At 41.3% G+C, this 16,652-nt stretch overlaps 1 protein-coding gene across 4 annotated transcripts in view; it reads left to right on the forward strand.

Annotated features, from left to right (window-relative positions):
* LOC108892288 (adhesion G protein-coupled receptor L3) overlaps positions 1–16,652 on the forward strand; it is a 199,286-nt gene that overhangs the window by 154,213 nt on the left and 28,421 nt on the right. For all 4 annotated transcript variants that reach the window (XM_051076010.1, XM_051076011.1, XM_051076012.1 and 1 more), the window contains 4 exons: positions 1,214–1,336; positions 3,378–3,583; positions 6,054–6,230; positions 15,343–15,552. In XM_051076010.1, the coding sequence (XP_050931967.1) occupies positions 1,214–1,336; positions 3,378–3,583; positions 6,054–6,230; positions 15,343–15,552 (716 nt within the window). The remainder of the gene's footprint in view (positions 1–1,213; positions 1,337–3,377; positions 3,584–6,053; positions 6,231–15,342; positions 15,553–16,652) is intronic.

A 16,652-nucleotide genomic window follows, 5' to 3' on the forward strand; every position in this document is an offset into this window, starting at 1 on the left:
TTTATTAAACTGAATTGTATCATACGATAATAACTTTGATGGAATGAGTTTTTTTTTTGGTTTTTTTTCTGTTTCAGCCCAGCTCCTATGAGCAGCTCATTTTCCTCTGCTGTATGACGCCAGAGTCTTTGAACCATAAATTAGGAGCTTGCTTCAGACACAACAGCTGTTGAGCTGCCGCAGGAGCAAGCTCGTCTTCCCTCACTGGTCTTAATCTCCTTCTCTCATCTCTCGCTCTCACTCTTCTTCATGAGAAAAAGATTCCTTGAAATGAAGGCGTCTTTTTTTCCTCCTCAAAGGCCAAAGACAACCTTTGTTTTTACAGTTTAAGAAGAAACAATGTCACCTGAACACTTGATAATGACTTGATTAAGAGGCCCGTAGCAAGACACCGCACACACAGCGTTAAGAGGGAGGCAGTCCTTCAAAGCGGCGTGAGTCAAGACGGGATGTGTTGTATTTAGCACTCATTGGAGTAGCACTGATTAATAAAATGAGCAACTACAGGGGGATCAGTGAAGTGGCTGGAGTTGTGTTTGAAGTTTGCTGCTATCTCATATTGTTGGCAGGTCTTTAACTGATGGCAGTGATGTCAAGTGGTTCACACAGAGATCATGTGCTAAGCATCTATGATTAGCTTCATCGTTCATTTAGCTTTACACTTTGATTTTGCTATTTGCGCATGTTGAAAGCATGTTTTCTCAAAGACTCAAAGCTAGCGTACTGTTCTAGACGCTGTAGAAACATTGTTCATGTGAAGTGGGATGAAAGGTAGGGATAGAAAAAATTCCAGTGTTTTATGACTTGTAAAAATTGACATCAATGAAGACTGAAAACTACTGCGTGTGGTCAGTGGAGCACATTTTTCCATTAAATTTAATTACCATGAATAATGGACTGATGTGACACATCCGTGTTTGGTTTTTCCAGGCATCTGAGTATTATTTAGCACCAAGCTGTATGTATTGGAGATTTCAGAGAAGACCTGGATATTTAAAAGACATGACAGTATCATCAGTCTCAAATTAGCATATTTCCTAAAATGTTGAACATTTCCTTTAAGAGAATATTGAAAACTGTTCCTTGACTACACTGTTTGCAGTGCTTTTTTATGTCTGTTAGCTTGTGTATCACAAAAAACTAAATTATCGATTGCTACGTTATTGATTACTAAATGTTGTCTTGCCATGGTTTCTTCTGTTTATTTGTGCAGAGCTGGAGGTAGCAAGGATGAGCACAGATGGGAATTTGCCTGATCTGAAGTTCCCACAAACCGGAGGACAAGGCAACTCTATCCACCTCTCCGCTAACACGCTAAAGCAGCACGGCCGAAACGGTGAGTGGTCAAAGCTTTGAATGTGCTGTTATTGCTGCCCTGTTGTTGGTTTGACGTGTAATCATGCCTTCTGCACAGCTTCACTCGGCGTGTTATGCAGGTTGATGATAAAACAGAAATTTTTAGAGACAAACTGTTATTTGAATACAATAGAAATCCTCTTGTAATACTTGAAAAACTTTCTGGCTTACAAGATCTTCTGTAATTAATCAAAATTTTGCTATTTCTTCTCTTCCACTTCTGGATGTGATATTGAATGGGCCTGCAGTGGTTTTGTTGGAATTTCATTACACATGCTCGTGAATAACTTTCAAATTGCTGCCCAAATCCTTTGTTGGGCTGCATATAAAGCACAGAGATCATTCTGCAGTCTTCAAATAGGGCCCAGGCTGTAGAATTAGTTACGTTCAAGTGCTGCCTCTAAACTGTAAATGAGGCAGTTAGACACAATACATAGCTATCTTCAGCCCCATTTTTAGATTTTATTATCAGCTCATGCAAATCAGAATCGACTCAAGCTGTGCCTGGTGCCTCTCCACTGGATGACTAAGTCCATGTCCAGCCGTGCCCAGGCGGATCATTATAGCAGGGTGGCGGATATTTCCCCGTCATCTGGCGCTATAGCACCCAAATTGTTTTCTTTTCATCTGAGTGAGTGATCTCAGTAACGGCGGGAGGGAACTTTCTTTCGTATCAGTGCTCAAAAGTGAGATGGCAGGAGGGGAAAGAGATGTGTAGGAGAGAGAGAGAGACAAGGAAATGATTAACAAGAAAAATGCAGGTCTTTTTCAGAGTGAGCGGTTACCGCATTTTTGGAATAGTAAATTAAAATAACTGTTTGTTGATGTAGGAAAGATTTCTCATTTTTTCCTGAACTGTTTTGCCAACCTTGACATTGGTTTCATTTTTTGACAGTTTTACTATATACAGTTTCTGATTCTTGTCTTAACAAGGCTTCAACTGAGAGACTGAAAATTCAACAGCTGAATTCATAAGCCACATAAATAGCATAAAACTGGACGTCTTGCTTCTTGATAGACTACAGATGTCCAAATGGACCATCATGTGCATTCTTGTCACATTCTATTAGTACTGCTCTGTATAGCCAAAAGTATGCGGTCACTGTGCGCATAGTTTTGTGAGCTTTAGTCTGGGGCCGATTTTCCTAGTTTAGGGGAGAGTCCTTATGCCAGCTGAACAAAATCTTAATCCTACAACATAAAGTTGTATTTTTTGACAGTACAGTGCTTCCAGCTTTGCGGCACCAGCTTGGTGGAGACACTTTCCTATGTCAACATAACAGTGACCCCATGCATCCGCTGCCCAGCAACACTAATGTTCTGTATTTTAAATGAACAGCAGCAAGACACATTTCCCCAGCTGTGGCTATCAGCTAACTCTGTTTCTTCTAATGACCTGTGACATACACCAGAGGCTGCTGCCATACCTACTATAATGTCATTAAGCAACTAAATAGAGTGGGTTGTAGCTTCAGATAGGTTACAGGAAATGGTTAGCAACATGAAACAGCTATTATTAGGTTTTTCAAACTAATATTAATTGTCCAAAGCTAGTTCCCTTCATTCATATGTTAATTCATTGTTGTGAAAAGGTACAGTTCTATAATTTAGGGATCAATGTCATAACCTCCGAGGCTATGAGGGAAAAGACACAAGGGATGATGATGGTAAATGTAAATATTTATTATGCCAAAAGTAAGCAACTTAAGAAATGACTATGAACTTTTGTCTATGTATTTATCTTGCAGTGGTAACTGTCTAAAGGCAAGACTGTTAGCCAGGCCTTACTGCATGTATCAGGGCCCGACCTTACCAATGTTCTTGTTGTACAGGTCTCTAGAGCTTGAAGTGGAGCCTGTTATAGCAGCATATTAACGCCCATTGTTTTGAAATGAGGTGTTCAACAATCACACATAGCCACAGTGCTTGGGTGTCCACATACTTTTAGCCATATATTGTATTCTTTGTTCAGGTTGTCAGTTGTGACAGACTGAAGTCTTTCTTCAATCTTCCTCTTGCAGGTGAGATTCGGATAGCATTCGTCCTGTACAAACACATCGGTGTGTACCTTTCAACGGAGAACGCCAGCATGAAGCTGGGCAGTGAAGCCATGGCCACCAATTACTCTGTCATTGTCAACTCGCCGGTCATCACAGCTGCCATCAACAAGGACTCCAACAAAGTCTACCTGTCTGACCCAGTCATTTTCACCATCAGACATCTCCAGGTAATTTTCTGCGTCTATATGTTTATGTATCTGGAAATGTGTTTTGTTTTTACTTTGATGTTAATACTTCTGCATTTAATGTGCTTTTAGTCTCTCTCTCTTGTACTTACACACAAAAACACACTTGCACATGCACTTTCTTGATAGAACCCTTCCATCACAATTTTCTTCATCCCTGAGGCGCGACAAAAATGTTCAAATCTCATCTCGAACCAAGAAAATCAAGTTAAAATGAGGAAGTTTTATTCAAAGGTGTGAAAAATTAAATTGTGGAAAACAAAATTGCTCACAAGGTGCTGCTGGGGATGCATGTTGTCTTTTATTAGTTTGAACAAATACCAACCTGATCTCCTGAACAAATATCAGACTTATTGAGCCTCACTGAAGGCTGCTTAGTCATTGTGGGAGTTGCGACTTCTCCCTCTTGACTCCATTATCCTCTCCACACTCTGCTACCCTCGAAATATCCCTGTTTTGTCTACGAACAGTGCCTTCAGCGATTATCAGGGATGTTGAACAACCATAAGAGAATTGGAGCAGGGTCTCACGTGTAGGAGGGACCTGGAAGGGAAGCAGCAAACGGCAGAAAAAGCATAGAGCACGGAGGGATGGAGAGACTAAAAGGACGATAGCTTTTGGATGTCAAAATTAAATGGCTGAGAAATGTCAGGGGGCAATGTCAGCGTAGTTATTGCTGTGACTCACCTGCCTTAAGTATAATTTGTAATTTGGACTGTAGATTCAGTAATTTTACTGTTGGTCAAATGTTGGGGCACCAGTGCTTTTATACCCTTTTCTTGCTCAGCTCAAGTCATTTCAATAAAACAGTGCCCTTTTGGAAAAGTGTGTTTTCTGCACTGTGGCTCCTTCCACTTACAGCGCACCAAGAGAGCTGCTACTGCCATTGTCATTTCATCTCCTTAAAGGGCCATAAACATACATACATTTACATATAGAGTACATTTTGTGTACACCGAGCGCTGCACAATTAATCATATAATAATCATGATTACGATTTTGGCTTCTGCAATTAATTAAACTTGATTGGATGCAATATTGATGTTTTGCGTATAGAGCGCTGGCTCCGGTGCATCAAATCAAGAGCTCCCCATTCTCTGGTAAACTGGTGAACCAGTCAGAGGTGTTGTTAAGTGAACACTCTGATTAACTGGTCTCTGTTTCCCAAGCTTGGTTTTGGCTGCAGGCAAGAACATTTTCTTATTCTTTTTTGGGGGGATAAATCCTTTTTTTATTTTGTTGTACACCACTGTATTATCATATTTTTTTTTTTTAAGATTTATATGTGGCTCCAAGAATCAGAGACTGATAAATAATAGTGATAATCATAACTGCCTAATGGCTAACTATTATTTTAGTCGTAATAATGCAGCCCTAATTAAACTCAATACGATCACTATTCAGCCACTATATACTAGAGCAAATTATTTGTGTCAAGTACTGTATATATTAGGCTTCCTCATCAAACCAAAGGTGGTAACTATTTGTCTGTGAACTTGAACTTGCCCTTGTAAATGAACCTTGGTTATCTTGACTCAGTTACCAAGCACCATCCCCTATTTTTCAGGCTTACCACAGTTCGGTCCCCCTGTCTCAACAGCGAGGTTTTGGATCACTGGTCTTCTGGGATGATGATGTGTCCTCTAGTTATTGTTTCGCTTCCTTGCCTCACCACTTAATGGGACCAATTAAAGCCATTAATGGGACAGAGGGTCATCCTATCTCCTTGCTGTGGAATATTTTACACAGGGTTTGGGTGTGTGAAGGGTAAACTCAATCAGCGGCAAATTTACATTCACAGAGGATAAACCTTATTAGACTGATTACCCGAGAGCAAGTGTGAGACTATGAAAAACCCCATCTCCTCCAAGTGTTTATTGTAAGAAAGCAGGTACGTTTAACCTTGGAAGCTGTGAGCCGCTGCGGAGAGTCTACTTTTTCTTCTTTGTTTTCCAAAGCTACAAAAGAAATTGGGCTCCAGAGGGAAAAGCTGTTGATGTATCTATTTATCAGCAGTTATGTTTTGCTGCGCTTCTGTGTTAACCAACCTCTGTGTCGCGGATGACTTTTATAAAATGGCAAGCGAGATAGCAGGGAGGCAAGCTCGTCGTTAGGGCCGTAGCCGGCACAGACAGCAGTGGTGCCCATTAAACAGTGGGGCTGTCCATTGTCACGCAGTGAAAGTTAAAGAGAAAGGTCAAAAGACACAATGAAAAACAGGCATGGGGCCGCTTGATGCTGTATGACAGTAAAACCACCTGCTATTCACTCTAGAATGGATATGGATTGCAGTGGGGGAAAAAATAGCCACATTTATACTGCAAACAAAGTAGAAATGGACAAAGATAATTTGTGTCATCAGCTCCAGATCCCTGTGTTTTACCTGGCAGTATGTTTTCCTCTTATTAATTCCACATCCTTCTCATTTATGTATATTTTTGTGCTCCAACAGCAGTCTGAGGAGAACTTCAACCCCAACTGTTCATTCTGGAGTTACTCCAAGAGAACGATGACCGGTTACTGGTCAACGCAGGACTGCCGTTTGCTGGGCACCAACAGGACTCACACCACATGCTCCTGTACCCATCTAACCAATTTTGCTGTCCTCATGGCTCATGTGGATGTCAAGGTAGGCCAGCTCTTTTCCCTTTCTTGCCTCTCAGTGGGGCCATTTATCCTCAAAAATGTGCAATTTACCAAATGCAGTTGAGAGAAATGAAAATGTATTGATCCATCATGGTTTACAGTCCATTCTAAGATGATTGGTTGACAAGAAAAGTAAGGTTCAGACGGTGTGGAGTATTTTCAAGCAGAATGCATCCCTTTCATTGCTGTTTGTCAATATATTTGATATTTCCCTTGCTTTTTAGTTCCGAGGGTAAAATAGACTGATTTAGATAGAGCTGTTTTCTGACCTTCCCAGCACTTGTAGACTAACACTTAAAAGGCCAGTACACACTCTGTTCATATAGTTCTAAACAATGACCCTGTCAGTGTAAAGTGTGTATTGATTGCAGCTGTTTTAAACCTCCGATGTGTGAAGTAGGCCAAATATATTGTGCACCAGTGTGTGTTTTGTGTACACATCTGTCTCACAGCAACAGCATACAATATTTATTTAAAACATGTTTCATACATTGGTTATGTAAATGATCATTTGCTATGGCTTTCAAATCTTTGTGAAGCTCCATATATAACATCAGAGGAGGCATATGTTGATAGTTAGTGGGAAAAAAAATATGCCTCTGTCTGTTTGCTACCTGTTTGTCTCACCACATGTGGAAGTTATTCATTGCTTTATGCTAACACATACAGCAAGGCAGTTATTTAGCTTGGAAAATATCTAATTTCCATCACCAAATGTGACTTTTAGCTCTCTATCAATATTAAAGGAATAGTATGACATTTTGGAAAGTTATTTGTTGCCAAGAGTCAGATGAGATGATTGTTATCAACCTCTTGCTTGTGTGATAACTATAAAGCTGGAGCCAGGAGGCAGTTAGCTTAGCTTAGAGACTGGAAGCAGAGGGAAACAGCTAGCCTAATTCTCTCCAAAGTTAAAGATTAATTCAACACTTCTTAAGCAGAGTAATTTCACAGTTTTCTAGCTTGTTTTACCTGCATGCAACCCAAAATGTAAGTAATGTAAGTTGTGAGCTAAGCTACTGGCCTTGTTATATGGTGACAAAGGGGGATAGTTTTCATTTTAGATCTGATTCAAACTTAGTAAGATAAACAGATTTGTCCATCAAATCTCTTATCTAACCCTTTATTGCATCATATTTTGTCTCTTTTCGTTTTTAATCAAAGACCAAATACTGGTTATTATGGTTTATTATGTTTATTAGCAAATAAATAACACCCCTGGCAAAATTTGACATTTAGTCCGCTTAGCTAAGCCTAGCTTAGCATAGAGAGTGGAAGCATGGAAAGAAGAACAGTACACCTACCAGCACCTCTTGAAGTCATTCATTGACACATTGTATCTTATTCATGTTATCCATACACAAGACTACATGTAAGAACAAAGTTCTGGTTTTAAGTTTCAGAGGTTATGGTTGGAATATTTTTAACTGTAAGCATTAACCAGGTTATCTATTTCCCGTATGTCCACTCTTTTCTCTAAGCTAAGTTAAACGCCTCAAAACATCATACATCATCATACATCAATATGAAACATTATATACATACATGCATACCCTCTAACTCTTGGCAAATAATCAAAACAGTGTATTTACTGACATGTTTACAGTTTACTTTAGTTTTGGATTCAAACTATGAAACCTCTACCCCTCTACCTAATTCCCCATTTTATTTAGTCTGAAACATTCCCAACTGCTTCTTTTAGTTGTGCATGAATGTGTTTATAATATGTATTAATTTATTTATTTCTCTAAAAACAGGAAGGAGGAAAGGGAAACATTTACATTGTATCCCCACATTGCAGAGTTCTCTCAGTGCACCATTTGGTTTTTTCGCCTTCAGGGTAGCCACAGAAACAAAGTGAAATAAGTACAGCACAGTAAGTGTGATGTGGAGTTGAGGAGTGCAATTAATAGGGAGGTGCTAATGGAAGTTTTACAAAAAAAAAAACCTGTTCTATCACAAAAAAAAAAGTAGTTTGGCTGTGAGATCTGTGTGGAGTGATTGCTGTGGGCAGCTCTCACACACTCACTCGCTGAAAAAAGTAGAAATGGAAAGGAGATGGGTAAGGAGGACAGAAATGGAAAAATTGAGCGAGTTGGAGACGGAAAAGGCAGGAGAATTACCGGTCAAGGAAGAAGCTGTGTTGTCGTTCTGATGCTGACAGACGGCTTAATTATTTCTGTCACAGGAAGTTTGAGGGGCTTGCTGCTGACAGAGCAGGGTAGTTCTTGGTATCTGGTATGGCATCTGTCTCTCCAGATCCTCTCCTCTGAATCAGTTGCAGGAAAAAAAAAAAAAAAAAACTCTGTGAGCGCTGTCCCAGTTGGCCCCTGTCCATGAAACCACTAGACCTTCTTTCGCCTCCCTCTATTCCCTAGTCCAGCCCTATCTCTCTCACTGATACAATGCACAAACCTAGATGTGAAAACATTCATGCACACAATCATACAGAAAATCTAAAATTCAGTTGTTTTTTTTTTTTCCATGACTCCACACATGACTCCAGGGGGGTCTGCAATGGTGTGTGGTGTTGCTTAAAGCTAAAGAGCATGACTTTTGGACCTACTAAGCTCTCTGCAGGATTGAAGCCGAGTCTGGAATAGAGAAGGAGCTGCGAAGAATGGGAGCCTTCACGCAATGAAAGCAAAGCAGCTAAGGGGGAAAAAAAGAGAGAAAGCACTAAAAGGAACGCTTTCAGTTGAGCCAATCCCTAACATTTTGGAAAGCCTGACTTGCTTGTGGCACTGCATTCACTGAAGCAAAGTGGACAGTGGTTACACCCAAGTTCTGACTGATAGTGTTTTTTCACCTTCTCTTATTCTTTATCTTTTCCACTTGGATGTAATAAAAGGCAGCTTGTTGGAAGGTGCCACTGAATGGGAGATACGGAGGCTTTTTATTTGACAAACTGTCACTGTGTTGTATCTGAGAACACAGTGAATGGAGGGAAAGTAGGAGTGTGTGTGTGTGTGTGTGTGTGTGAGAGAGAGAGCAAGAGAGAGGCAGAGAAAGAAATTTTATAAATTGAAGATCTGTTTTTGTATCCATGGCAACAGAACATACCACAGCTCATCTCTGCATTGTTATTACTCATTACCCTCAGAGCAACAGATTATATTCTAACCTTGTTTATTTCGCAGTGGCATCTCCGAAAGAACAAAAGATCGGCAAGCTGTAATTACAAGTTTCCTTTGGAGGACAGAGGCTTGCTTGCACATCTTTCATTTTCTTGTTTTTTTTTTTGTGTGGGTTTTTTTTTGTTTGTTTGTTTTTTTTTTTGGCTAACAAATCGTATGCATGCTAGTTGAGAGTAATGATATTATATCCAGAGATCTTTATGTTCTGCTTAATAAGCTGCCATCTGTATCGTGCACGTAGCGTTAATTTTTTAGCACAAAATAATGACTGTCATGTCACACAAATCAGAAGTGGCGAAATGTTCCAGCTCGCGTGTGTGTGACATTACGAACATGGTCATTTTGTCCTTGATGGTGATTTCAAGTTGCTGCATGACTTTGGACGCTTCACATCAAGCAAGTTTCAGAGAGCAAAATACAAATATGTGTTCATATTTCAGCTCATATGTAGCAGAAAAAGAAGCCAGATTTTCTCCTAGTGGGATGTGACGCATACAATCATTGTCATTTGGAAATAACAATGATTATACATCAATTATGTATAATCATACCTGACATGTTCTACAGTTTTTAGCTCACCATAAACTTCAGGACTTCTAAGGTCTTGCTGACTAAACTTTCACTCCTTTGAGACCAAACATTTGTTAGAAAACTAATGTATGTGCACTAACAATAGGCTTTGTAATCACACTCAACCTGACATTGATTGTAAGAGTGGGCAAGGTAAGAACTTTGCCCACACATTCATATTCATAAGCAAACCCTTGAACTAGAATGTACTGTACAGAATGTGAGATTATTAGACACACTCAGCAGTGGAGAAAACTCCAGACTGTGTCTCATTGGGATTAATTATGTTTGAAGTCAATTAGTTCCTCAGAATAATTTCTCATTCACATATTGTAGACGTCGGAGCGCTGTTGAAAATTTTTGCAAGCGAGTACCCAAAGATGTTTAGAGCCTTGGTGGTTTCTGATGTAATGTTCTTAACCAAATTACTAAATGTGAAATCTTTTCAAAGTTGCAGACTCACAAAAACTCATTAATATAAATAGAGAAATCTAAAGTAAGCCCTCCTACTTTTCAGAAGCATACACCCACCCACTCAGATGATATCTGTCAGATGCAGGAGGGGGTCAGGTGACCGCCGCTTGGGCGATCACAAGGGACGTCGAGCGCTGTCACCGCCGCCTGCTTGTGTCACCACTCAAGCCCCTTTTGTTTGCTAATTTTGAGCTATCTATCCAAAGAGCTGATGCCTCTGACTGATCCTGCAAAATCGGAGCGGAGAAGTGCCGTTGGCCGCGTAAACAAATTAAAAACTGTACTCGCAGACGGCAGCTGCACGCAGGAGATTATATGTCTCTTTTGTATCTTTTCAGAGTGATTGCAAATGGGGTTTTCGGAGGGAGCCATGTGAGAGTGGGTGTACTTTGATGTGACTTTGCTAAGAAGGCTGAATGATTCTAACCTCGAGATGTCCCAGCTCTGAGCCTTGAGACATTCACTGTGATCAAAGATGTTTCAATTGTATATTGGAAATAAATTCATTCCACTCAACTCAATATTGAAAGGCAGGATTTAGCTCTGTTAGTGGTGGTGATGAACTTGCACACAACATGAACATTTCAAATTAGATCGGACCACCATATTTTTTGATAATACTGACCATGGTAACTTGTTTTTGGTGCACAGATTAGCCTCTTTGTTGTGTAAACCTTTCTGGGTCACTTGGGCTCACTTCAGTCAATGCAGGAAATCAGTGAATGTCACAACAAACACACCACAGACTCACTATTTCATCAGGGTCTGCTTTAGACGTGTTTCTAAAATTCCCTAATGGCTCATGTCCATTCAAGCTCCTACGGCTCCTTATTGAACCTTACCCTTTGAATTTAAGTCTGCCCTTTGTGAGGATAGCTAGTGGGCATTAAGAAAAAGAAAAAATAAATAAATATGGGCTAAAGCATAAGCCCAAGCTCAAGAAATATAGACCTGCTCTGGTTCCACCTACAGGCCATTATTTACGTAGTAGATATGTGTTGCAAAGATAGGCCCCAGGGAGGCATTGAGCTACTAGTAAGTGGCACTATTCCCGACAGACCAGTAAGTATAAATCAATGGCACATCCCACTGGATGATGGAGAGGGTGATATTTGGGTAACATTCATCACTGTCCTTACAGAACGTCCCCACGCTGGCACCATCAGACAGTAACTATGATGAGAAAGGACAGTCAAGGTTAGATGTGTATTTCATGATGTAACACATAAGCATGGCACAGTGCCGTACATGGCAGGAGAGATGGTTAAAAATACATCTTTTTATATGTTTAAGACACAGACGGAGAAGACGGAGACCACGTTGACTGCCATAGCAACCGAAACGCATGCTTGGACATTTTATCATAATTATTGTAGGTTTAGAACACAGTGTGACATTAGGTACATGCGCTGAATGTCAACTCCCGCCACGCGAGCTCTGAGTATCTCTCCCGGCCCTTTGAAATGTGACGAATTCACCAGGACCCCTGATTCATATGGCCTCTCTGCAACCGTTCCTCATCCCTCCGCAGATCATAAATCCTCGGTCATACCGCCGGTGAACTTGTCACATGACTCCCTGCAGTGGGCCACTACCCCTTAGCGCAACTGTCTGCCCCCGCCTGACCGTATTTCATGAGTCAAAGCCTAGCTCTGGAGGCATATAGGGAGATTTATGCATTTTAATTGGATTGGCTTCATGGCCTCACGCTGAGAGCGGTTCTTTGAGGTATAAAAGATTGACGCTCTGTCCTCTTCACCACTTCACTCTCGTACACTTTTCAAGACCCGGTTCAGATGTATTTTGGCCCTAAACACGGGATGTTGTGGTAATTAAGCGCATATGATTTGGTGTCAGGTTCAGATGGCTTGGCCGGAATGACCAGCGCTCATTGGCACAGCATGAGAAACCTTTTTTGTGTTTTTCTGTGTGTGAGCATACCGTGGGCAAAGCCAGTCTCCTCAGGCATCCCCGGAATGAAAAATATGTGTGTTCAAGAAATAAGAGAGAAATGAGGGAGAGAGAGAGAGAGATTGGATGACAAATTGAATGTGTACAAATCTGCCTCGCCCCGCTAAGTAACATGGATGCTGTTACGACTTGGCCGCCCTTGTAACACACAGTGAGTGAATTTCCGAGCAAATTATATCCGCCCACGTTAGAGACCCCTGTATGGATTCCCATCATGGAGGCTCGTCGGTGTGAGGTTAGGTGCAGAGGTTCTGCAGATCACATCATTTGCCATCCTGCCTGGACAGAGCCCCCAGTAAAAGGAAACTTTTCAGCAGAGACATTGTGGCTGGCGACGTCTCAGCTATCATCCACCTCGCCCAGAACAAAGAAATCATTCCACAGTAAATCCATCACCCAGGTGTAGATATACTCCCTGCCCTTCTCTCTCTGTTTCTGTAGCTTTGTCTCCTTTTTTTTCCCACTGTTGCCTTCTCTTTCTCTCTCACCTGGCCCCTCTCCAACTGAAGGTGAGATTGTGATGGATAGAGCCTGCAGCCACGGCACAGCTCCCTAGCCCAGGAGAGACCTTAGGGTCCACTCGCGCCGCGCTGCAGATAGCACCACCCACTGCATCAATACCTTTGTCATGCAGTGGAGGGAAAGCAGACTTATGTGTCACATGCACCACACACCTACAGAGCATGCAAGCACAAACATCAACATCTGTTGCCACCCACTGAGTAGGCACTCCTCTAAAGTAAGGGGGCTGAAATCAGTCCTCACTTTCATAAAGACAGACACACACACACACAGACGTCTGCTCCATATAACATCTTTCCAGCCCCCCACCACCCTCCTCACACCCTCCAACGTATACACAACGGCTCATCAGGCAGGAAAATCAAAAGAGCGCTCTCCCCAGACTCAAGGAGCACTGCGGCTGTTATTGTACCAGAGCCCCTTAATGATCAGCATCTGTTCCCTTCTCTGCTAGCGTTAGCTGAGCTGCCACTAAACAAGGCTTTTGTGTGATGCTTCATCCCCCCAAGTTTCTTCACTGTAACCTGCCTCAGAGGGGTGGGGCGGGAATTGGAAGAAAGAAAAACCACCCTTGGATGTTGATGGTCTCTCTCTCCCTGGCCCCGCAGGAAATACTGCTGACTGTGGTCGAAATGTGATTTAAAGAGGTGCTTGTTTGAGAGACATATTAGACATACAGTAAGCTTTTCACTGGGTTATTTCTCAACGTAAGCAAATATTTTCTTGGGTTTGTCCTATGCTATAGCTCAGAGTCATATGTCATTTGCTGGAGGCTAAGACTGAGTACACACCCTTTGATATCAAACAGCCAAACTGTATTCAATGTCCGGCGGGTTGATATACAGCGTCAGCGCTTGATGTATGTGTAACTGTGTATACACAGTTAAGGGGAGTGTATCTTAGCTTTCCCCTGTGCTGATTTTTTTTTACCTGCCTGTCAGTGCTAATAAACCGTCTGCCTTTAAGTGTATGTAAGATTCTTCCGTGTTGAAATAATGCCTGTTTGATCTTCATTAGCATTCAGGCGTAGCCATCATGTCAAAACTCAAAAGTTCCACCCAGATAGTCCTTGAGTCCCAGCAGGGATGACAGTCAGTTGTTAGGAGGTTGGCAGATTTCTTTAAAATTACCCACCACCCCCCACCCCCCACCCACTTTCACTTTTTTCCTCCCTTTTTTTAAATCAATGCCCAGCAGGCTGGAAAAAGAGGACGATTCCTTTGGGAAATTAGGGAGCCTCAGAAGCTGACCAAAGTGTTTGGATGCAGTAATTATGTTTAGTTAATAAATCAAGATGTCACTCTCTGATGCTAATCTCTATATTTTACATATAGAACTTTTTTTTTTTTTTTTTTTTTTTAATATGCTTATCTTCTGTTTTGGAGTCTGTCTTGACAAGTCTCTTCCCCACTGGCAGCATGACACAGAATTGTCACATAATGTGCATATTCTGATTCCAGATGTGAATTGCACTGGGAATCCACACATCTGTCTCGGTAACATGTGCTTGTATGATTTTAAATGTTTTAGAGGAGTGGTTTCCAGTTCTTTTTTTTATCAGATGTACCCCCACAGCCATGTCAGATGTCGACACCACCCATCACACTCCATATGTGTTCATTTGGGGTGATTTTAAACTGGATATCATTTAGCTATTAATGACACAAAAGTGGGTGTAATTGGGGAAGTTCCAATATTTTTTCTCATTATTTTTTAAGAAGTATCATGTTTTAGCCATTTACTGCGTCTATTACTTTTACTTTGTTCTGACTTTGTTTCAGATGTGTTGGTTTTAATGTGCTCAGGGCCACAGAAGTCAGTCATTCTGCAGAGTCGGCTGTTTTCAGCTGTGCTGCCTTTTCCCGCTTCTGCCCAAGTATCCCTATGTGCACTTGGCTTTTATGGACCGATGTAAATTTTCTTTTCATGGCTGCGGCGGAATGACTGTTGATCCTTATCTCTCCTGTAAAGCAACAAATTTATTTGTCAGCGAAAGTCTTCTTAACGCCCCAAAAACCGGCAGTGGTAGCAAATTACTATTTGGAAAGAGAAAATTATCTAAAACAACAGTGAAAGTTATTGACCATGTTGCGGTTTGATCGTATTCCTGTTGTGATGGTCTTAGACACCTGCGGCCCTTTGGACTGCTCACTTTGTTTCACTTTGTTGCCTGAACAAAATGAAACAATAGGGGGGCATTTTAGATTGATTCACACTGACTAATTCATGAGTCATATCTGCCACCTGTGGCTCACTGTGTAGTGGTTTATTAGAGGGTTGAGTGAATGCACTTTACACCCTATCCAATCCCAACCCTCTACTCCCCCTAAAAAAGACAGAAAAAAAAGAACGGTGATTTCATTTTATGGTCTTCTTTTTTTCTTTCATTCTCACCATTGATTGTTCCTTGTTTTCCCTCAGAACACAGACCCTGTTCACGACATGCTTCTGGATGTCATTACCTGGGTTGGGATCCTCCTGTCCCTGGTCTGCCTGCTCATCAGCCTCTTCACCTTCTGCTTCTTCCGCGGCCTCCAGAGCGATCGCAACACCATCCATAAGAACCTTTGCATCAGCCTGTTCATTGCCGAGTCCCTGTTCCTGGTGGGCATCAATCGGGGAGACCAGCCGGTAAGACCGCTGCTGGTGGAGAGACGTTGTACTGCTGTAATGTTATCAAGTTATTTAGCACCATTGCAGTTAGCACCCTGCACAAAACACTGAAAAACAGTAAAAACCATTAAAGGAAATACTGATAAAATAAAGCATTAACAGAGGATATGCTGCAATAGAAGTAAAACAGGGGAAATTTAAAGGAATAGTTTGTAAAATTTTTGCTTTTTGCTTTCTTGCTGAGGTTTGGATAAAGGATTAAATTAAGTACATTTTGAAGTGTCAGATGTTGACTTGAAAGCAGTGACAATAGATAACCTGATACCTTTGAAGGTGGCCAATATTGTATTGACTTTAAAAATACAAGAAGTTGAAAAAACAAGCCAATATGGAGGTGATATTTGTATTTTAAGTCCGTGTGGGCACTCAGGTAGAAGCACTGCACAATTAGAAGTCTATTTTTTTTTACTGTACAAAATAATGTTGAAATACAAAATGATGACTCTTTCTATGCACTTCATACAAAAAATTCTTGAATCGTTAAATTCACTGAAAATCTTTTTGCATGTACATAGTGTGCAGGGGCTGCTAGAAGTGCTCCCTGAAAGCTTTGCATTAATCTTCACTGAAAAATGTTCAGTATTTTCTTCTTTTTGAAACGATGTAACCTCTGGTGCCCCGCTGTGCTGTGAGTGGTACTTCCCAGTGAGTGCCAGTGGCCCTGAACTTTTTTGATTCTGCCTGCCTCAATGAAGCGAAATACTGAATGAAAAGACTTGGATCTCTTTATTCAACAAACGCTCCCTCCCTCGGTTTCGCAAGAAGTAAATGCGCACTTGAAAGTACTCTCACACACTCACATGCCAGCACCTGCCACCTCGCTATTACATCCTCATATCTCGATCACTCCTTACAGCGCACATACTACCCTGACATCATCCGTCCACCCCACAATCACCTTGTGGTGAAGTTTTCCAGTTTGTAAACACTTCAGATTTATCCAAATTAAACCGTTCAGTACATTAAACCTTCTTCTGGTTATTTGGATTGCGTTACTTTGCTGTAAGAGCTCAGCTGTGGCAGCAGGCGGAGGCATGCCGTCACTGTACAGTCATCAT

The sequence above is a fragment of the Lates calcarifer genome, linkage group LG15 (assembly GCF_001640805.2).
Source record: "Lates calcarifer isolate ASB-BC8 linkage group LG15, TLL_Latcal_v3, whole genome shotgun sequence".
NCBI classification, from domain to species: Eukaryota; Metazoa; Chordata; class Actinopteri; family Centropomidae; genus Lates; species Lates calcarifer.